This window comes from Phacochoerus africanus, chromosome 15 (genome assembly GCF_016906955.1).
Source record: "Phacochoerus africanus isolate WHEZ1 chromosome 15, ROS_Pafr_v1, whole genome shotgun sequence".
NCBI classification, from domain to species: Eukaryota; Metazoa; Chordata; class Mammalia; order Artiodactyla; family Suidae; genus Phacochoerus; species Phacochoerus africanus.
Genome location: NC_062558.1, coordinates 56548676 through 56570675, shown reverse-complemented (window position 1 = coordinate 56570675; position 22000 = coordinate 56548676). Strand labels below are relative to the sequence as shown.

At 45.1% G+C, this 22000-nt stretch overlaps 2 protein-coding genes across 5 annotated transcripts in view; one reads left to right on the top strand and one right to left on the bottom strand.

Annotated features, from left to right (window-relative positions):
* The window catches only part of TBCE (tubulin folding cofactor E), an 84821-nt gene extending 72613 nt beyond the window's left edge, over positions 1–12208 (top strand). For both annotated transcript variants that reach the window (XM_047759483.1, XM_047759485.1), the window contains 12 exons: positions 87–186; positions 1353–1455; positions 2657–2733; positions 3753–3848; positions 4638–4702; positions 4795–4859; positions 5462–5617; positions 6143–6296; positions 7867–7935; positions 8446–8505; positions 11660–11751; positions 11921–12208. In XM_047759483.1, the coding sequence (XP_047615439.1) occupies positions 87–186; positions 1353–1455; positions 2657–2733; positions 3753–3848; positions 4638–4702; positions 4795–4859; positions 5462–5617; positions 6143–6296; positions 7867–7935; positions 8446–8505; positions 11660–11751; positions 11921–12013 (1130 nt within the window). In that variant the 3' untranslated portion in view covers positions 12014–12208. The remainder of the gene's footprint in view (positions 1–86; positions 187–1352; positions 1456–2656; positions 2734–3752; positions 3849–4637; positions 4703–4794; positions 4860–5461; positions 5618–6142; positions 6297–7866; positions 7936–8445; positions 8506–11659; positions 11752–11920) is intronic.
* A 1146-nt stretch (positions 12209–13354) lies between these two features.
* B3GALNT2 (beta-1,3-N-acetylgalactosaminyltransferase 2) overlaps positions 13355–22000 on the bottom strand; it is a 58267-nt gene continuing 49621 nt past the window's right edge. For all 3 annotated transcript variants that reach the window (XM_047759480.1, XM_047759481.1, XM_047759482.1), the window contains 5 exons: positions 21684–21867; positions 18011–18136; positions 17093–17252; positions 16193–16249; positions 13355–13756 (listed from right to left, as the gene is read on the bottom strand). In XM_047759480.1, the coding sequence (XP_047615436.1) occupies positions 13622–13756; positions 16193–16249; positions 17093–17252; positions 18011–18136; positions 21684–21867 (662 nt within the window). In that variant the 3' untranslated portion in view covers positions 13355–13621. The remainder of the gene's footprint in view (positions 13757–16192; positions 16250–17092; positions 17253–18010; positions 18137–21683; positions 21868–22000) is intronic.

Below are 22000 nucleotides of genomic sequence, written 5' to 3'. Positions count from 1 at the left end.
AAAATCCCATGCTCCAGAATTAGGAAGTAACTACCATAATGTCTTTTATGAATCTTTCTATGTTGTTTCTTAACATGTGCATTTAGATATTAGAAGCATAGATTTGTCAAAAAACCTGTTGTCATCATGGGATGATGTCGTAGCTATTGCTGATCAGCTCAAACACCTGGAAGTTCTGAATCTCAGGTATGAACCTAATTGTCATTTGATGGGAAGTCCTAATCTATCCTGCTCCTTCAGGGCACCTCTGTGGGAACGAGGTGGGGAGGGTGGCTTAGTTGAATTTATCTAAGTTTAATATTCGTTGATTATCAGTTTTTCAAATGGTCACGTGAGGCGACTCATTGACGGCAGAGTGTTTTACTTTTGATTGGGGTGGGGGTGGGGTGGCCATATTGAGCTGGAAGGTCTTCATATTGTTTACAAGCCTGACGGTTAAGGATGGGGCATCTGGGGATCTTGCTCTTCAACTGGGGAGCAGGAGGTGTGATTAAAAGTGCTTGTTCACTCTGAGGTGCCCAGCATTTAACTGCTTTTGGATTGGGTCATTTCACTGGGATGCTGTTTAATTCAGTTCTGTTAAGGACTTTTCACTAAGCTCTGTATTTTACTAATGTCACAGTTTTCCAGGCTTTCTTGAATATCTGATTAGTTTTTAATCTCAGAACCTAACTTTCCAAGGGACCAACTAGCCTCCCACCCCTTTTCATACCTGAGCCAAATTTACATGTACAGGTGAGTGGTCCTTGCTCAGGGAGGTTCAGTGAGTGGAGCAGATAGACAGGCCTAAGTTAGTTATCCTTCCAAACAGAAAAATATCCTTTGACCCTTGGTGTCACCTCTTCTGGAAAAGGGGCTAATGTGCTTTTATGGTATCTTTCAAAATGACTGTCAGGACAGGGGTACCCTCTAAGATCAGGCTCTTGAGAGAGCACTTCAGGGGCAGTGGTTTATTTCATCATCCTGATGGCAGAAGGGCAGACTGTTGAGAAGCAAGATTCTTGCCCACAATCTAGTGCATCAGTAAGACTCTCAAGAGGGGGGCTGAATTCTGCAGTGCCAGAGCCGCAGCTTGTGAAGCCAGCAGCTGACCTCAAAAGTTGATGCCTGGGCCTTTGTTTCAGGATATCTGTGGCCTCACTCCGGGAACACACCCTTGCCTGTCAGACTCTAACAAGTCGTATGTGGTAGATATTAAAAATGAGCTAGTCTGAACTTTGTTTTTGATATGATTGAATTTTAAGGTTGAAACAAACCAGTCCTTATTAAATCCTAAAACGTTGCTTTCGGTTACTGTTTCAGTTGGGTTTACTCTGTCACAATAAGCACCCCATGTCTCTTTTTCTGCACAGTGAAAATAAACTAAGATTTCCCTCTGGTCTACCATCTCCAACCGGAACATTTTCTATGCTGAAGGTTTTAGTGCTTAACCGGACAGGAGTAACATGGGCAGAGGTAATCATATTTCTTTGGTTTATTACCCAGTGATAAGCAGTTTTAAGTTCTTGGTTTAATGGGGGATTGAAGCCTGAGCATGTCTTCATTTTAATCATCCTATTATCCAGATAATAGGGTTCATCAAACAGCCTTTTAGAAGGGTATTCCAAAACCCTTGTGGTGAGTAGAGTTTTGTATCTGGGAATCCATTCTCTCTCTGCTCCTCCGGTTGGTTCTGGTGTCCCCTAGGCCGTGGCACACATCGTGGCCTGCAAGTACGTGCTGAGCTTTTGAAAGCCTTGACTTAGCTCTTAATGGAGCTTTCCGCTGCTTGAGTTTCCCCTCAAGTGTTCTTAGGCAGAGGCTGAGCCACCGGAAGCTTTTCACATCCTTTTCTTGTTTGCAGTTCAGCCTCTCGAAGCCACTGTTTACATACACAGCTGGGTTTGAAAGTGGACTCGTGGATCCTGGGCCCGGCAGCCTTTGGATCCGGTGCCACTCTGTTCTGTCAGAGGCTGACTGACCTCACACACCCAGAACATTCCACTTTCAAACCAAGCGTAGAGCAGGATATCCCAGCGGGGTCGTTGGTCTGGGAAGTGCCGCCAGGGCACCTCCCGAGAGATAAATGGCCTTCACTTGGGCTGTTGGTGGCCATGGCCATGCCACTTCTCCCTTGGGCTCCTCCCCTGAGGGCTGTTCCTTCTCAGAACAGGAGGAAGGGCACAGAGGAACCTATGGGGGAGACAACGGTGAAGTCCAAGTGAGGAAACTGAGAAGCAGCTGAGAAATTTTGTCCTATTAGTACATTCTTTATAAACCCAGATTGGCATCGAGAAGTGAGGGAAAGTGTTTATCATCAGTTTCCTAACGCTGGTTAAACAACCTGTATCACGTACTAAAAACATGCCAAGTCACCACATCCAGTTCCACTTTGGCGGGTCAGGGGACACCTGACCAGTAGGCCGATACCCACCTTGCTTGGTTCCGAGCAGGGAGTACGTGCTTCCGTGTCATCAAAGCTCAGCCCTTAACACTGTCATTTCATCAGCTGTCCTCCAGCACTCCTGGCCTGAGACAGTGTGGGTTACAGAATGTCCAGAGGCGCTTTACTTTTGAAACAGGAGCTAAACTGAATCCATGTGGAGGTTCGGAGTCACAAACACATGGGAAAAACGACCAACGAGGCCTCTTCACCCTGACTTGAGTTTCCCCCCAGGTGCTCCGCTGTGCCTCTGGGTGGCCAGTCCTTGAGAAACTGTACCTTGAGTCTAACAATATCATCATTTCAGAAAGGTAACCAGGGTTTACTTTAATATATCTAGTACCACAAATAAATGGTCTCAGTTATAGCTAATACAGTTTTTAGAAGGATTTGCACATAAGAATTAGAAAAATGCTTATTATTTATTGCCTTCACAAATTAGAATATCAACTAAGATTTCACCAAGAGGGTTTTTTTTTTGTGGTTTTCTTATGGCTGCACTCGTGGCATATGGAAGTTCCCAGACCAGAGACTGAATCTGAGCTGGATCCTTTAACCCACTGTGCAGGGCCTGTATTGAACTCGCATCCTCCACAGCAACCCATGCTGCTGCAGTCAGATTCTTAACCTACTGGGCCACAGCAGGAACTCCCAAGAGGTTCTAACAGGAAGTTCTATCAGAGTGAAAGCCTTAAATGAAATATTATTGGCCCTACGAAAAAAACCTAAATTTTTAATTTTGAGGTAATTTTAGATTTACATGCAGTTATAAGAAATAATACCCAGAGGTCACCTGTACCCCAGTTTTTTTGTTTTTTGTTTTTGTCTTTTGTTGTTGTTGTTGCTATTTCTTGGGCCGCTCCCGTGGCATATGGAGGTTCCCAGGCCAGGGGTTGAATTGGAGCTGTAGCCACTGGCCTACGCCAGAGCCACAGCAACGCGGGATCCGAGCCGCGTCTGCAACCTACACCACAGCTCACGGCAACGCCGGATCGTTAACCCACTGAGCAAGGGCAGGAACCGAACCCGCAACCTCATGGTTCCTAGTCGGATTCGTTAACCACTGCGCCACAACGGGAACTCCCTGTACCCCAGTTTTGACCCTTGTGTTATATCTTGCAGAGCTGTGGTCAGTATCACAACCAGGACACTGGTCCAGTCCAGACCGGAGGTTTCCCCTCCCACTGGGGTCCTTCATGGTCTTTTTCATAGTCATGTACTACACTTGTCCCTGCCCTCTGCTTACCACCAAATGCAGGTGTTTTGAGGCCGAATCTTTGAAAACAATTGAGATTAAATTTACATTGAAAACCTTTTTTTTTCCATACAGGCCAGCTGACGTTCTACAGACGGTCAAGTTACTAGACCTTTCCTCTAATCAGTTGATTGATGAAAACCAGCTGTTTCTAATAGCTTATCTGCCCAGGTAACCTGCTCCTAAAAATGCCTGTTACAGTTGTGTTCAGTACATTTTTAGTGAATGGAGCATGTGCTGTGTCTACTTTGTCAGTGGAAATATGATGGGATTCCCAAATCAAGTAACTGATTCCCTTTGGGAAATTTTCTTTGAAATTCCTCTAGAGAATGGCCTGGTGAACCCCATCCAGTGTGGTCTGTGTCTGTACTGGATAACTGAGGAGTGAATAATTCAGCCCTGGTGCTAATTCCCAAAGTCTTTCATTAAACTTTCATTAAAAGGCCCGTTGAGCACCTAGCACAGCAGGAGGCACCAGGAACTATCTGATGATTGCAGAATCTTCACAATGTAGCTCAGAGCCCACTCTGCACACCCTAAATTGGACTCTGTGGTTTCTAAGCCTTTCACATGGGATGAAGAGCTAGGGCAGAAGGAAAAATGTACACATCTAGTCTGGTTAATAACCCATAGCACTTTAGGAGTTCCCGTCATGGCTCAATGGTTAACGAATCCGACTAGGAACCATGAGGTTTCGGGTTCGATCCCTGACCTTGCTCAGTGGGTTAAGGATCCGGCGTTGCCGTGAGCTGTGGTGTAGGTCGAAGACACGGTTCAGATCCTATGTTGCTGTGGCTCTGGCGTAGGCCGGCGGCTACAGCTCTGATTGGACCCCTAGCCTGGGAACCTCCATATGCCACAGGAGCCACCCACGAAGTGGCAAAAAGACTAAAATAAAATAAAATAACCCATAGCATTTTATATTGTTCTGAGTAATCAAAAAACATTTTTACATTTCAGATTAGAACAACTAATCCTTTCTGACATTGGAATTTCCTCTCTACATTTTCCGGATGCTGGAATTGGTATATAAGATTATTCAGTAACCCCTCCCCCGGCTCCCCGCTACTTGAGCTCTCTTTCACTTCTGTGTAATTTAATTCTCCTTTTATTCTAGGGTGCAAAACAGCCATGTTTCCTTCCCTACAGTACCTTGTGCTCAATGACAATCAGATATCACAGGTAAGAGCTTCTTCAGAACATATGTGCTACACAATCACTTATTTCTACTCTCATGATGGAGTTGGTAGTTTCCTTCTATTAAAGAATATTGTAGGAGTTCCCGTCGTGGCACAGTGGTTAACGAATCCGACTAGGAACCATGAGGTTGCGGGTTCGATCCCCGGCCTTGCTCAGTGGGTTAAGGATCCAGCGTTGTCGTGAGCTGTGGTGTAGGTTGCAGACGTGGCTCGGATCCCGAGTTGCTATGGCTGTGGCGTAGGCCGGCGGCTACAGCTCCGATTCAACTCCTAGCCTGGGAACCTCCGTATGCCGCGGGAGTGGCCCCAGAAAAAGGCAAAAAAAAAAGAATATCGTAAATTGAAAGAGAAACTGCTTCCTCAGAGTGAAACTCCTCATACAAAGCCAGAAATCTTAAGAAAGAAATTAGTGTAAGTCACACTCAAGCAGCCTGTCAGTTCACACAGCACAGTTGTAAAGTCCCCGCTCCTGGTGGGGGCTCATTGCCTGAGGAGATTTGGGCTTTTCTGCTGCTAGTCCAAATAATCTGACCGCTGAGCCTGAAACATGTTTCTTTTCATGTATTTTGTTTTGCTGGGTCTCAGTGGTCCTTTATCAATGAGCTGGATAAGTTACAGAGTCTGCACGCTCTGTCCTGTGCCAGAAACCCGCTGACTGAAGAAGGCAGCAAAGATGCACAGACCACTCGTCAGTTCATCATCGCCAAGATCAGCCAGCTGCGGACCCTCAACAAGTGTGTGGTGAGTGCTGGTGTTGTGGCGAGGCGTTTCCTAAATTGGAAACCAAGTGATCGCTGTAAAAAGCAGTTACGGTTGAAGACGGAAAAGTGCATCGGATGTTGTTTTCCTCCAAATGGTAAATGGCACCCCTGTGTGTTTCAGTCGGGAGGGGGTGTTACACTCAGACGTGGGCCCGGGGTGGGGTGGGGAATCCTTGGCTCAGTTTATTGTCATTTGAGGCGGGGTAGGAACACCCAGTCCTTTCTCAGTAAATCAGCTCCTCTAAGCCGATGACCGTGACTGGGCCCCTGGCAATAATCCAGAAACTGGCAGACACTCTCATGAAGAAAAGTATAAAACTGAAACCCGCTTTTCTTTTTGAATAAACTCCTGGATTCTGTTAATGTTAAAAAGGAAAGGTAAAAATGCAGGGTCCCGTCCCCCTCCACTGGATTGTTCTCTGTGGGTAGGTGGTGGAGAGAGGACAGGGCAAGACACCCTTTTTAGAAAAATGCTTTGTAATAGACTTGTTTCACACCCGTATAGATTCAACCTGAGGAACGGCGCGGGGCTGAGCTTGACTACCGAAAAGCATTTGGAAACGAATGGAAAAAGGCCGGTGGACATCAGGATCCAGACAAAGACAGACCCAACGAGGAATTTCTTGCAGCGCATCCTAGATACCAGTCACTTTGCCTCAGTTCGTACTTGTGCCCGCACCCTGGCCTGCGGGGCTTTCCTCTGGGGCAGTTTCCCTTGGGTGTCAAAGGAGACCCTCAGTGTTGTTGCTTTTCTGCTTTGGGGATTTTTATGCTCATCTAAGTGGACAGCCGGGGCACCTGTGGCCCGCTGGAAGCAGATCATTAATCTCTCAGCAGAAGGAAGCTGGGAAGTCTCTGGGGCTTTCTGGAAGGGAGAGCCTGGCATTTGAGGAGGGGAAAGCTGCTCTTAAAATGGCAGTTCTCATCTTGGTGCAAACTCACCAGACTCGTTTTCAGGAGGTGTGGGGCACCATTCCCACTTTAGGAAGAGCAGGAAGTGCCCCACTTCATCCCAACCCTGGCTGTGCCGGCGCGAGTTTTTAAATGAAGAGCTTTTATTTATTTATTGTCTTTTTGCCTTTTCTAGGGCCACTCCTGGGGCATATGGAGGTTCCCAGGCTAGAGGTCTAATCGGAGCTGTAGCCACCGGCCTACGCCAGAGCCACAGCAACGCAGGATCCAAGCTGCGTCTTCGACCTACACCACAGCTCACGGCAACGCTGGATCCTTAACCCACTGAGCAAGGCCAGGAATCGAACCCACAATCTCATGGTTCCTAGTCGGATTCGTTAACCACTGCACCACGATGGGAACTCCTAAATGAAGGGCTTTTAAAGTGTAACCCAGGCCTTGGCATTCTTCACGCTCCTTGGGTAATTTTACCATTCCTGGAAGTTGAGTGCAATTTCTCCTGAGTGCTCTGTTCTGAGGGCTCCCCAGGCCTGGCTCCTCGGCCCTGAAGCTCCACCTTCAGGACCCTTTGTTTTGACTTATTATTCCAAATTTCACTTCTATGTGATTTTCTTTTTCATGTATTTCCTAATGTGAGCAGCTTACTGCATAAATGCTTCAGGCTGGAGCATTGTCTTTGAGGGAGAAAAGTTGCCTGTGGGAATTGCGTTCAAATTATTCCATTAGCTGGCCCAATTTCCTGGCCACTTTACGTGAATTCTGAATCACTTGGGGGTTGGGGTGGGGGGGAGTTCCCGAAGGTCTGGCTCAATATCTCCCCGCTAAGAAGGTAGAAGACAAAGCTGACACTTGGGGGGAATTTAGACATTGTGTCCCAGGGGCCCAGCAGGAGTCAGAGCAAAGGGGCTGCTTTTCCTGGCAGCACCCGGACCACCACTGGCCAAGTGACTAAAAGCTGGTGAAGGTGCCTGAGTCATGTTTCTCTCAGGACCCAGAAAGGGGGAACTGTTACCAAAAGGCGAGACTGATTCAGCACTTTAAGATTTGAGAAGAGAGCCTGTTTGTCACGATGCTGTCTCTGAGGATCAGTGGTCACAGATGACGGGGATTCTGGGCTTAGAAGCGGCTACTATCCATTCCTGCAGGAATACACTAGACAAGTAACTGAATTAAATGAAGCAGGGCCCAGGTTAGCGCCCGGCTGCTGCTGGCTTCATCCTGGGAAGGGAAAAGGCTATGTGGATACTTAACTCACCTTTCTCCCTGACAGTGGCCTTTTGGGCTATCATTCATCCTTTTGTATTTCTTCTTCAACAGAATATGGTGCACCTGAAGATGGGGAACTCAAAACACCACAACCATTTTTGCTCAGAAACCAGCTACTAAGTAAGAACCTCACATTCCAGCTTATTTGGATTTGAGTCCTTAGGTGGGGAGACATAATGGTGATAGGAAGTGTTTGCTTCTTTCAAGTAAGCACCTTGATAAGTATTTTAAAACAAATGATGACTCTCAAACATCTGAATTCTGCTGTCAAACATCTTACCAATTGTCGTGCTTTAAACTCATTTAATTGCCTTCTACTTGGGGGGAGTACTTGGTGAACCGAATCGTGATTTGGAAATCTGTGACTTTTCTTACACTTGAAAACCTAGGTAAAGAAAGTACTAAGGGGAAGAGGGAAAGCAGTAGAATGTTGGTCCAGCTCTGTTTGTCACTGTCAGTAATTCAGTGACGTATTAAGAGAAGGAATCTTATGCATCACTGGGTCCTATTCCTTTACTGGGATTAGAGCCAAGTTGTGCTGAAGGGCTGCATCCTGGGGTGGCTACTGTTAACATGCGCAGTTTAAATCTCTACTCACCAGGGCTCGATTCTTCTCTTTTTTCTTTCAAGCACTGAAGATAAAATATCCTAGTCAAGTTGGTCAGAGAGTCATAGAGAAACAACTGCCAGGTAAGAACAAGTCTCTTGGAGTTCCTGTTGTGGCTCAGTGGTAACCAACCTATCTAGTAACCATAAGGATGCAGGTTCGATCCCTGACCTCGCTTAGTGGGTTAAGGATCCTGCATTGCCGTGAAGCTGTGGTGTAGGTCACAGATGTGGCTCGGATCCCACATTGCTGTGGCTGTGCTGTAGGCTGGAGGCTAGAGCTCCAATTTGACCCCTAGCCTGGGAACCTCCATATGCCGCAGGTACAGCCCTAAAAAAAAAAAAAAAAAAAAAGTCTTTCCTCCTCATACTTCTTCAGCTGTGGACTTCGCCAACTTCCAGGTTCTCATTAGGCTTTTATATTCTAAACTCCAGTCGATCATGCCAATAACTTCACTCCCCCAGGAAGTTCAAGTTCAGCTCATCTAGGAAGGAGTTTTGTTGGAACTGGAAGCCTCTTGTGTGGAGACCCCTTTAGCCAGAGGCAGGTGCGTGGGCGGGCTTGGCCCTTTGGAGCCCCCACTTCATCCTACCCTAGCCCACCGCTGGTTAGTTCTCACAGTGCTGTTCCCGGGGCCTTTCTTGGCCAGAGACACTGTGGCACCAGGCTCGAGGTCTGCTTATCATCCCTTCATGCAACAGGGGCCCTGTGCCAGGGAGCTGAACCGTGACATACCAGGACACTGATGGCTTTCTTACATCCTACTCCTTATGTCAGCAGCCCCCTAGAGGGACACACAAAAGGGTTTCTTTGGGAGAAAAAAAAACAAAACAAAAAACTTCAGACCTTTAAACCTTAATGTTGCTGGAACTAAATTCATTTTATTTGGAAAATAAGTATTTTATGTCAACAAATTAGATCAATGTAACTTACCTTAATGTTTCACGCAAAAGAAAAATTAAATTACAGTCTGAAGCTGAAACTTGATTCACGGTTAAATACTAAAATATAGACAGCTTAAATTTAGCATAGGGAGGATTTGCAGAAGAAATAAAATATCTGTCATCATAAATGACTCTAGTGAAATACCTTTCTCTTTGACTGTCAGTGCAGTGAATTCATATTCATTTTTTGTTTTTTTTTTTTTTTTTTTTTTTTTTTTTGTCTTTCTAAGGCTACACGTGTGGCATATGGAAGTTCCCAGGCTAGGGGTCAAATTAGAGCTGCCGCTGCCGACTTACACCACAGCCACACCAGATCCTTAACCCACTGAGCAAGGCCAGGGATAGAACCTGCACTGCCATGTATACTAGTCGGGTTCTTTACCACAGAGCCACGACAGGAACTCCAAATTCACATTGATTTTTAAATTCATTTTTTATCCAACAAAATGAGCTTATCACAGTATTGCTTATGGAAGGCTTTGTTTGTACCCCAAAAAGTACTTCTTCATGAATGAAAACCATCACCTAGTAGCAGCTGACCAGTACTATTCCATTTTTAGTTACTGACAACCCAATTTCTATTCCTCTGCTGTGTCGTTTGGTCCTGTTACATAATGACAAATTGAAATTAGTGGCTTCCTGGGAGTTCCCGTCGTGGCTCAGTGGTTAACAAATCCAACTAGGAACCATGAGGTTGCGGGTTTGACCCCTGGCCTTGCCCAGTGGGTTAGGATCCGGCATTGCTGTGAGCTGTGGTGTAGGTTGCAGACGCAGCTAGGATCCCGCTTTGCTGTGGCTCTGGGGTAGGCCAGCGGCTATAGCTCCAATTCGACCCCTAGCCTGGGAACCTCCATATGCCGCGGGAGCGGCCCAAGAAATGGCAAAAAAAAAAAGAAGAAAAAAGAAATTAGTGGCTTCCCCTTCATTATTCTGTTTGCAAACTTAAATCCTGTTAGCAAGGGCAGTGAGGGTGTTCATGGGGGTGGACAAGGGAAGGAGGACCAGAACTTTCCGTCACTATGATTGGCTTTGGATGCGTTTGCGTTTCCCGTCTCCCTTCCAGGTACGAGCTCCACAGTGTCCCCACTAGATGGGTGTTAGGCTTCCTTTTCAAGGCTTGCCCTGGGAAGGGACTAGTTGGGTGTGTGAGCAAAGGCTTGGGCTCCTCTCCCTCCCACAGTGCACATCTGGCTGAGTCCCCTTCTTCCCTGTTCACGCTCTGAGTGTTATTAATCTTCAGGTAGAACTAGCAGAGATTCAGAAAAACCAGAGGAACTATGTAATAATTATGCTTTAAGCTATTCAGGATCTGAGTCCTATATTCTGTAAACTCAGCAGTCAGAGTTAACCCATCACTAACCACCGTCTGAACAGTGAAAGCCAGACCACCTAAATCTTTTGAAAGGACAAAAGGGCAAATTATGTTAACTGAAATGATAAATGTCTATTTAGTGTCTATATTCAATGCATAAGAAAAGGGTCAGTTTTCATTCTAAAATAAAGATAACATTTATTATCACAATTTGCATAAAAACACAGACAGCTTTTACAAAAATGATTTTTGATAGAAAAATAGTTGTTTGAATACATGTGATTTTTGTAGGAACACCACACTATTGCTGTACTTCCAGCTAAAGCTTCAAAGAAACTAAATTTCTTATAATCAAAATAATCCAGCATTTACCACAACCCATCTTTGGAAAGAAGTTCATAGTGTTTTCTGAACAAATCAAAGCATTACTCACTAAGTTATACTCCCGTGCCTGACAGTCCCTGTGTGTGTGTGTCGCACACAGTCACACACTGATGACAGACTGGGAGCGCTGGAAGGGGGCTCGGAGCCCGTTCTTCTGCCCCTCACTTTTCAGAGGAGGAACTAAGGCTGGAGAGAGTGAGCCACATCCTCACGGCGCCTGAGCCCCTCACCAGCGTCCTTTCAGTATTTCATAGGTAAGTAATCAAAAGGTCTAAAAAGTTAATGACTTCACTGACGCTTATTCTCTGTGCTGAGAACATGATTTCTGGTTTATTCAGGTTAGGAGGACACAGTAACACCTCTGAAATGGTGTGAAAACTCATTGTCAAAGGGCACTTAGGTCAGACAAGGGCTCCCTTTCCCATCACCTCCCAAACGCCCCCCTTTCGGGGGGCGGGGAGGCACCATTCACTTGGGAGAACTGCTGCTATGAAACAACAGTGACGGCTGTGGTGCAACTGTGGTCTTGTGACATGAGCCAGGTAACCAGGTAACTGTCATTTGAGAGAACTAATGGTTTTTTCTTTTCCTGGATAGAATCCATGACAGTTCAAAAGGTGAAAGGCTTCCTGTCGCGTCTCCTCAAAGTGTCTGTGTCAGAACTTCTGTTGTCCTATGAAAGTCCCAAAGTAAGTTAACCGGCAAAACACAAAGTTGAGCTGAGTTCCCCATGGGGCTAAGTCTGTGTAACACGCTCGATTCTCAACAGAGACCACACGTCTTTGTTTGGCGGGGAGGGGTGGGCATATGTGTTTGTCAGATGTTTTCATCACTCCCACCCCTTTGTTCTAATTTTAGATGCCGGGCAGAGAGATTGAACTAGAAAATGATCAGCAGTCATTACAGTTTTATTCTATAGAAAATGGAGACTGTCTATTAGTGCGATGGTAGCAGCCAACTAAGAAAATCCAGAGATTAGAAAATTCATTTATCATGACTGGACGTAAATGACTTCTTGGGACAGTTATGTCCAAAAAAAGGTTTCACCACTTATCCTAAATAGAAAACAGCTGTTATTTTTCATAGGGCAAAGACCAAGGCTTGTATATATAATAGCAATAATAAAAGCTTTGCATCTACTAATGATTTTTTGATTTTATTTCATATGTATTTTAGTTTATAACTATTTCGTTATGTGAAGTTTAAATACTAAATAGAACCTCACTAGTCTAATAAACCTGAACACAGTTAATGTCTGTCACAAAGACCAGTTTTTTGTTTTTTGTTTTTGTCTTTCTAGGGCCGCACCTGCAGCATATGGAAGTTCGTTCCCATGTAGGGGTCAAATCAGCTGTAGCTGGTGGCTTACACCATAGCCATGGCAATACCAGATCTGGGCCATGTCTGCAATCTACACCACAGCAATGCTGGGCCCTTAACCCACGAAGCGAGGCCAGAGCTTGAACCCACATCCTCCATGGATACTAGCTGGTATCGTTACCACTGAGCCACAATGGGAACTCCAAGACCAATTTTAATGGAATCCTCTATTGATGCTACTGGTGGAAAAGGTTACTAAAATTAATGGAGACGGTCATTTTGGGAAATGTCCTTTAAACTCAAGGAAACACATCCTCCATGTAACATAAATGCTGTGATCTCTCCTCTCAGAGGCATTGTTAGAGTACTTACAAAAATGACATGCTTTTCCCTACAGTTACCCCTAAGCTGAGCACATATTCTACAGAGGATCCCCAGCTCTGATTGAAATTACATCAGGCAATGGAAGGAAGAAAGCAAAATTAATTCTTTCAGTGCCATTTAGAAACTTCCTTCCCTATGGTACTAAAACCCTGAGAGGAATTTAACATTTTTAAAAAATAGGAGTACTACCCTGTGATCTTCAGGATGGATGTTAAATGGCAAAACACAAACTTGGGTGGAATTAGTCCACTTAATAAATGAACTTTATAACCAAGGTCCAGAACTGAGAATCACACTGGTTCCTTTTCAAGTTCAAGTTGCCCACTTCATTCAGAGATCCACAAAGTCCGACATGACCCCCAGAAACCCCCCACTTTGGTATAAGTGACCACTGCTCACGAGTGACCATACAGCATCTTGTGAGTTCTTTTTTGGCCCTTAATTATCCTAATCATGCTATACAGAGCTATTCTCCGATCCAGATTGAAATTCAAACTTTCAGTTACTAAAGATTTCTGAATGAGGCCAAGTTTTAACCAAAAATGATTGATAGGTAATAAATTACTAACTAGAAATAACGCACCAGGATTTAGAAATATTTTTTGTTTTATAAGCAATTTGGTACTTGTCAAGTCCTCTTCCAATATATAGGTACAATTTTTCCTATGCCACAGGATCTGTTGATTTTTTAAAAAGGAAATTTTGTGCAAACATTAAGAAACACCACACTGAGTGACAGGTCAAAGTGCCAGCCAAGAACTGTCCTGAAAGGCAATACAGTCCGAGGCCAAACATTGGGCTTTCCTCAGACAGGCTCCGGGCCACCCTGACCTTTAACACCGAGGATGCACAGCGTCATCTTGCGTCACACTGACAAGGGTCCCCGCACAGCTCCTTCAGCTTCCACAGCTGTGTCAGTTCCTGGGGCGAGTACTGAGGCGAGGACAGCATCCCCGTCTCACAGGTCTTCTCACACAGCCACAGCCCGTCCTGTTGGAAGAAACAGAGCGGAGGCTGACTGGGGGAAGCTGGGACCTCAGAGACAAGTGTGTGTGTGAGCCACTGGGTCACTGGGGTGAAGGGAAAGCACGCACCGGTGACCCTGAGGCCATGGAATAAAGCAACAATGCAGCATGTGCCTCAGGGCTTCGCAAAGGGAGTTCCATGAAAAGGAAGTGCGGAAACCACAAACGGAGAGGTTCACATTTGCTCCTGCAGATGAGGTGGCCAAACAGCAGCAGGAACAATAGCAAGAATTCTGAGGGAATGAATGCCCATGGTATTCTGGGGATGACACCAAGTGCTCTATAAATATTTTCCGGTGTAATTCTCACAATAACCTCAAGAGGTAAGAATGACTTCCTTTCTACAAATGAGAAACAAAAGAGAAGAACCTTGCTCCAGGTCACAGCAAAGTCCGTGCTGGGAAACTCAGTAGGAGGGATGAAGACGGAGTCTTGTCAGTTCTACGGACTGGCTTCTGAACTAGCAATATGGCAGAATACAGATCCCATTCAATTTGAGCACATAAAAATGTGGGATACGATACAAAAAGTCTTTCTAAAGCATGGCTCAACTGGTGGCAAAGGAGAGGACAGTGGAGAGTAGAAGGTCCTGGAGTCAGCGTGTGCCTTGAAGGCCCTGCTAGGTGTCAACAGGCCACACCCAGGGACAGGAGCGGACCAGATCTCTCCTTGCAGGGAGCTGTGCCTCAAGGGCCCAGTCTTGGGGTATTAAAACTGTTAGGAGTTCCTGTTGGGGCTCAGTGGAAACAAACACAACTGGTGTCCATTTGGATACGGGTTTCATCCCTCGCCTCACTCAGTGGGTCAGGGAATCTCTCATTGCTGTGAGCTGTGGTGTAGGTTGCAGACATGGCTCAGATCTGGCATTGCTGTGGCCCCAGGTCGGCAGCTGTAGCTTCATTTTGACCCCTAGCCTGGGAACTTCCATGTGCCACAGGTATGGCCCTAAACAAAAAAAACAAAAGACAACTGCTCAGAGGAGGCCTTGTCTGTCTCGGCTCTGACCTTGGGCAGGTGGGATGGAACCCTGAGCATCCAGAAACACAGCCCGCACTTAGGCAGGTGTGTCTGGAGTCACATTCTGTGGAGCCTCAAAAGTACGGAGACAGGTCAAGATGGCAATGCCCTTGGGTACATGGCACCAAAATGGAAATCCTCTCTGGGATAAACCTCAGCTTCCAAGGAACAAAAGGTCACAATAAAAACAACTTTTATGGAAATGTTGTAAGGTTAGGTTGTGATGATGGTTGTACAACTATAAATAAAATTCATTGAATTAAAAAAAAGCTTCTAAACATATCCGGAAACAGGTTCCACAAGCAATAGTCTGCAGAAAGAACAAACTACAGAATCAGAAATGCAAACACTATAGATAGACGTCAGAAAGATCACATGCAGAAAATAATTATATGTAACATTAAATAAATCAAAAGATGGAACTGAAGCATGACAAAGGAGCAGGCCTAAGAGAGCTGACGGAGCCAGTCTGGGTTTGCTCCTGTGCACCTGAGGCTGCACTGCACCTCAGGCTCCAGGTGCTGAGAGTCCCTACTGCAGCAGGCACCGTGCCTTCCTGCTGTCCCTTGCATCTTCTGTGGCTAAAGTGGGAGCTGCCAGAATCAGCAGAAGTCTCTGAGTTAAAGGCCAGCTTTGTGCTTTTTTCCCCAAGCCTCCTACTTTCCATTTCTGGTCTCTGCAGATGTTTATTATTATTTTTTTCCTGGCTCAGTTATCAATGTATTTTCAAAGATGGCTCATAACATTTTATCTGGTTGTTTTATTTGCATCAGTCAGACGGGCTGAGACCTTGGACCATCCCATTGCCAGAATCTTAAGTCAGCTGATGCTTTAAATTTTAAAGCTGCAAAGAATTTCTGATCAGACATATAAAATAAAAACCTCATTCTTCTTTGTGGGCAGGAGAACTTCCATTCAGAACATTTCCTTTTGGTTTAAACTCAGAAAAATATTGTATGAGACTGAAGTGGATTACAGTGAATTAAGTCAAGAGCACAGTGAGGATGCTAGACCACCTTCACACCATTGTTTCTACCCCAGGTCTGATAGAGAAACTGCACTTCTTCTTTTTGTTGTCTTTTTGCCTTTTCAAGGGCTGCTCCCGCGGCATATGGAGGTTCCCAGGCTAGGGGTCGAATTGGAGCAGTAGCCACAGCCTATGCCACAGCCACAGCAACGCCAGTTCCGAGCCCCGTCTGCAACCTACACCACAGCTCATGGCAACATCGGATCCTTAACCCACTGAACGAGGCTAGGGATCGAACCCATAACCTCATGGTTCCTAGTCGGATTCATTAACCACTGAGCCACGATGGGAACTCCGAGAAACTGCAGTTCTTGACACCACAGAACCCTGAGGCCAGACCCGCTCAGATGTGCTTACCTGGTATCGCTTCGGTCCTATGGCTGCCATCCAGATGCCCATGCTCACATCTTCACCCTGTACAAGCCCCGTGAAGTTTAAATGCAAACATTAAAGGCCATTTCATCTGTAAAGACAAGGCCACACCCATTTGCATAAGTAATCTTTCTACCTTGTTCTATAATTATTCTAACATGAAATGCCAAGCCTGCATTCACACTGATACATGAAGCAAAAGCTACTGGCCGGGAACATTAAGCACGTGTACGTACTACAGCGAGCAGGTGCCCCTCTTCTCCTGGACTTTCCAGTTCCAGCACTAACAGTATGGAAGACAGAGTGGATCTAAAACTAGGCAGAGCTGTTTTAGTGACACTGTTCTCAGAATCAGCAAAAGAAGGATCAGTATTAAGCTTAATCTTTCTTCTTATGAATATATATATATATTTTTTGTCTTTTTAGGGCTGCACCTGTGGCATATGGAGGTTCCCAGGCTAGAGGTCTAATCAGAGCTGTAGTCGCCGGCCTACACCACAGCCACAGCAACGTGGAATCCGAGCCACATCTGTGACCTACACCACAGCTCAAGGCAACGCCGGGTCCTTAACCCACTGAGCGAGGCCAGGGCTCGAACCCGAGTCCTCATGGATGCTAGTCGGGTTTGCCAACTGCTGAGCCATGACGGGAACTCCATGAATATAAATCTTTACATGCCTCCAGGGACTACACCTTTAAATAGAGGCTGAAAACATAATAAGTAGGCTCCAGGAAGACCAAGGAGCAGAATTTAGAGCCAATATTTGAGGCTGATGATACACAAAGAGTAACTCGATTTCCCTGAGGAAGGCTGGCTCTGCTTCCAGTGATGAGCTGCCGGGCAGATGAAACTGATGTGACGAGTGTGCCAGAAACCTCAGTTACCTGGTAGGTCTTCAGTCTGCCCGAGTTGCTGGCCAGCCAGCGGACGATGTCGCTTGAGATCATGTACCCTGACCCACAGGCAAAGGCGGGGTAGGCTGGCCCAGGGTACTCCAGCTCCTGCCACTTCCCCGTCCGGTCAACGGCCCAATTCAACCTGAAACTGAGATGCAAAATGAGCTGGCTGCTTCGTGTTCTTAAGTCCTTAATGACCCCTGCACAGAGGTAAGCTACAGAAGCAAGGAAAGCATGAAAGTTTTCTGTTTTGTTTGTTTGTTTGTTTGTTTTTAGTTTAAGGAAAGGAATTCTTTATCCAGTAGTGTCTTATATAAAAGACTGGTATGTTGGAGTTCCTGCTGTGGCACAGAGGGTTAAGAACCCAACTGCAGTGGCCTCAGGTAGCTACGGAAGTGCAGGTTCCATCTCTGGCCCAGTGCAGTGGGTTCAAAGATCCGGCATTACTGCAACTGTGGTGCAGGTTGCAGCTGCCGCTCAGATCTGATCCCTGGCCTGGGAATTCCATGTGCCACAGGGCAGCCAAAATGGGGGAAAAAAAACAACCACCGATCCATACTGCGTTCCTAAAAAGACACAGAAAATGGTTTCAGAAATGTGTCACACATTTATTCTAATGTACAGCAGCTTCTAATTTGAGTAGCACTTAATCTGTAGGGCCTGAGGATAAAAGCCACATCATTTCCACTCCTTCATTATAGTAGCCTGAGGTTTTCCATTTCAAAGAGCTGTTCTCCCTCCCACTGTAGATTATTAAAATATCGTAACCCAAAAAGAGTCTAATAGGGAAATTTGCTATCTCAACCACATTTTTCTTATGAAAACTGACTTGTATATTTCATTTTAAATGACCTACTTTGCTCAGGTACATGTAGTGATCACTGCTGGGCTAATAACAATACTTACTTTCCCCACCAAAAATTAGGCCCGTCCAGCTTCTTGAGGGCGATTCTATTAAAAACAGCTTCCAAGTCTATGTAACAGTCGTCATCTGTCTTTAGCAACAGATCAAAGCTGGTTGTCTCCACAGTCCTGTTGGTGAGAAGGGGGACTGAAAGTTAGGGCGTCCATACAAGGAAACGGAGAGACACCAATGTGGCGACAGTGCTATAGCGAAGGAGTTACCAAACCAGCCCAGTGCTCTCGGTGCACGTCTCCAGTTTCTCCAATGCTGGGAGCACTTGCTCCAGTAGAACTGTTTCTGCCAAATACTGTCCTCACTCGATATTAACTGAGTGGCATAACACAGAGCTGCCAAGCCAATTTTTAAAAGGTATAAAGGAAAAAGAACACAATGAAAAAAGATCTGGACAAGGGGGATGTAATCAAACAAATGCTTCTTAGGCACCATGCGGTCAGGCCAGCAGGGCTATTAAACATCTGACCCTCGCCCCTGGTGTTTTGTTTTCTTCTTTTTAATTTTATCGAAGTAGAGCTGATTTACAATGCTGGGCGAATTTCTGCTGCACAGCAAAGTGACTCCGTTACACATAGATGTATTCTTTTCCATTATGGCTCATCACAGGTTACTGAATGCAGTGCCCTGTGCTCTGCAGTAGGACCTTGTTGTTTATTCCTTTTATGTATTACAGTTTGCATCTGCTAACCCCAAACTCCCACTCCATCCCCCCTCACCCCTCTCCCCCTTGGCAACCACACATCGGTTCTCTATGTCTAGGAGTCTTTCTTTTTCACAGATATGTTGATTTGTGTCCTATTTTAGATTCCCCACAAATAAGTGCTATCATATGGTCTTTGTCTGACTTACTTCACTTCGTATGAGAATCTCTAGGTCTATCCCATGTGCTGAAGATTTGCCCCCGTTTTTTCTTTTTCACGGCTGCACCCCTACCCTCATGGAGACTACACTGGGTCCTTAACCCGCTAAACCACAATGGGAACTGCCCTTCTTGTGGTTTTTTTTTTTTTTGTCATTTTGCCATTTCTTTTTTTTTTGTCTTTTGTCTTTTTTGTTGTTGTTGTTGCTATTTCTTGGGCCGCTCCTGCGGCATACGGAGGTTCCCAGGCCAGGGGTTGAATCGGAGCTGTAGCCACCCGCCTACGCCAGAGCCACAGCAACACGGGATCCGAGCCGCGTCTGCAACCTACACCACAGCTCACGGCAACGCCGGATCGTCAACCCACTGAGCAAGGACAGGGACGGAACCCGCAACCTCATGGTTCCTAGTCGGATTCGTTAACCACTGCGCCACGATGGGAACTCCTTATTTTGCCATTTCTTAGGCCACTTCCGCGGCATATGGAGGTACCCAGGCTAGGGGTCGAATTGGAACTGTAGCTGCCAGCCTACACCACAGCCACAGCAATGTGGGATCTGAGCCACGTCTGTGACCTACATCACAGCTCAAGGCAACGCCAGATCCTTAACCCACTGAGCAAGGCCAGGGGTCGAACCCGCAACCTCATGGTTCCTAGTCAGATTTGTTAACCACTGAGCCATGACGGGAACTCCCTTCTTGTGTTCTTAATAAGAGGCCCAGGATGAGGGGACAGGTGTCACTCTTGGCCTTTCACACAGAACACTGCTGTACAGCAGAATCTGTTCTTCGCAATTTCTATTAGATATCAATATATCAGATATTTTATGGTTTTTAAATAGCTGAGTTATATTACTGAAATGCATTTTCCCTTGTAAGTGATTTGCAGCAATCCAACTATTACAAATAACCTTGTGGAAAGCACAAGAGGGTGATTTCACTTATCTAGACATTTAAAAAATATAATGGCAACTAGAGACAAAATTGATTTCACATTGCCAATCTCTGTACGTCTTTGTTAAAAAACCGGAGTCCTGGAGATGGGATTAAGATGGCAGAATAGAAGGACTGAAGCTCAACTTCCCTCATAAAAACAATAAAATTACAACTACATGCTGAACCACCTTCAACCAAATGGACTGGAAACATTCAAACAGGTATCTTATTCCAGAGGACAAAGAGGAGGCCACATCAAGAGATGCATTGGTTAATAAAAGTGTATTTGAATTACCTCCCCCCTCCCAAAAAAAAACCAAACAAACCCAGAGTCTTGCTAGGGAATCAGTCTGATGACATACATTTGAATGAAAGAAATCTGGAGAAAGTTTCATCAGATCACAAAATGGTGAATTTAACAACGGGTCCACCACAAAAAGTATAACCCTAAATTTTTATTTCTAGTGAGGCCATACAAAATATTTATTTGCTAATTAGAAATAAACTTGTGATAAAGACACTGAAGAATCAACTGAAATGAAGCTATTTGAATAAGGAGGATGTCTTTGCCATGTGGAGGGCAGATGGGGGATGGGCTACTGGGAAGCGGGTCCCCACCCACAGCCCTGCTAGGTCACTGCAGGGTTCCAGGTGGGGGTGATGGCAACTTGGACTCACACGGTAGTAGTGAAGTTGAAATAAAGGGTAAAGAATAAAAATTCACAACGGATACTAAAGCAACAACAACAAAACAAAGGCCACAAAGAAGGACACTAATGATAAAAGGATCAATTCAAGAAGAAGATATTATACTCATCAATATATATGTCCCTAATATAGGAACACCCAGACACATACAATAAATACTAACAGACCTAAAAGGAGAAACTGAGGGGTATACAATAGCAGTGGGAGACTAACATCCCACTCACATCAATGGACAGATCCTCTAGAGAGAAAACCAGAAAGGCATCAGGGATCCCAAATAAGACAAAACAACAGCTGGACTTAATTGATATTTCCAGGACATGACATCCAAACCTCAGAATATACATTCTTTTCAAACGCACATGCCTTAGGACTGACCACATCCTGGAGAACAAAACTAACCTCAACAAATAGGTTTTAGTTCTAAAGTCAGGGCAGAGAGTATCAAGGGGCTCGACAACGAATTATGGGACCCTAGAGAAGCTTAATAATATTAATGAGTATATGTATTCAATTAATAGCAGTTACTATTACATATTATTATTGTTGGTTTTGCTATAAAAGTAAGAGTTACCACCAAGACCCAAGAAATACTGGAGGGCCTGGGAAGTAGTAATATGGTAGATTCTAAGGGTTATTGACTTTCGCCTTATATAATGTTTTGGAATTAGGGCAAGTAGTTTTTAAATGGGGGGAGGAGAGAATGGAAATGTAACACAGATGTTCAGCAGAACAGAATTCAGATGAGTAGCCTGGGTGTGAGCGAATAAATAAGTGGGGGATGGAGGTGAGTGGGTATGAAAATGACTAAAAAAGGACCATTTTCAAACTCACCGATGTCTATCTAATGTTGGCTTGAGACAACAACTGTGGCACGTAGCAATGACTCAAAGGCAGTCAATTTTTGCCTTGTTTGTGAGAGATTAGCATCGTTCACATTATGGATTTGCTAATCAAAACAGCAAAGTGGCAGTATTTCAGAAGATCCGTCCTCATAAAGAACTAGGATACAATCAATCACAACCCAGGTCTCTTAGGCTCATGGGTTTAAAAAAAAAAAAAAAAAATCAAACAAACTCACTGGTCTGATGTTGATAAATTGTTTCTATACCAAAAGAAAAACAAAACAATACCTACCCGACATTTTTATGACCTACCATTTATAGAAGTTCAGTAACTTTGCAGGAACATTTCGGTAAGTGTCAACAACGTCCACGAACACAATGTCGTCGTAGAGGCTGCTCTCCTCCTTCAGTAAGGCATCTTCCTCCTGGAGACTGCTTATGTGATCAATAAGTCTTCGAGGGCGAGAATGAAGGTTTTTTAAGAGAGCATCACCTTCTGAAAGGAAAAGGGGGATGGAGAAAAATGCTATCACAAACTTTAGACCCAGAATTTGTAACATGGCCCCAGTGCTCTTCCCATAGTAACCTAATAAACACAGCTGTCAGGACTGCCGAGGGCGAACAAGGGC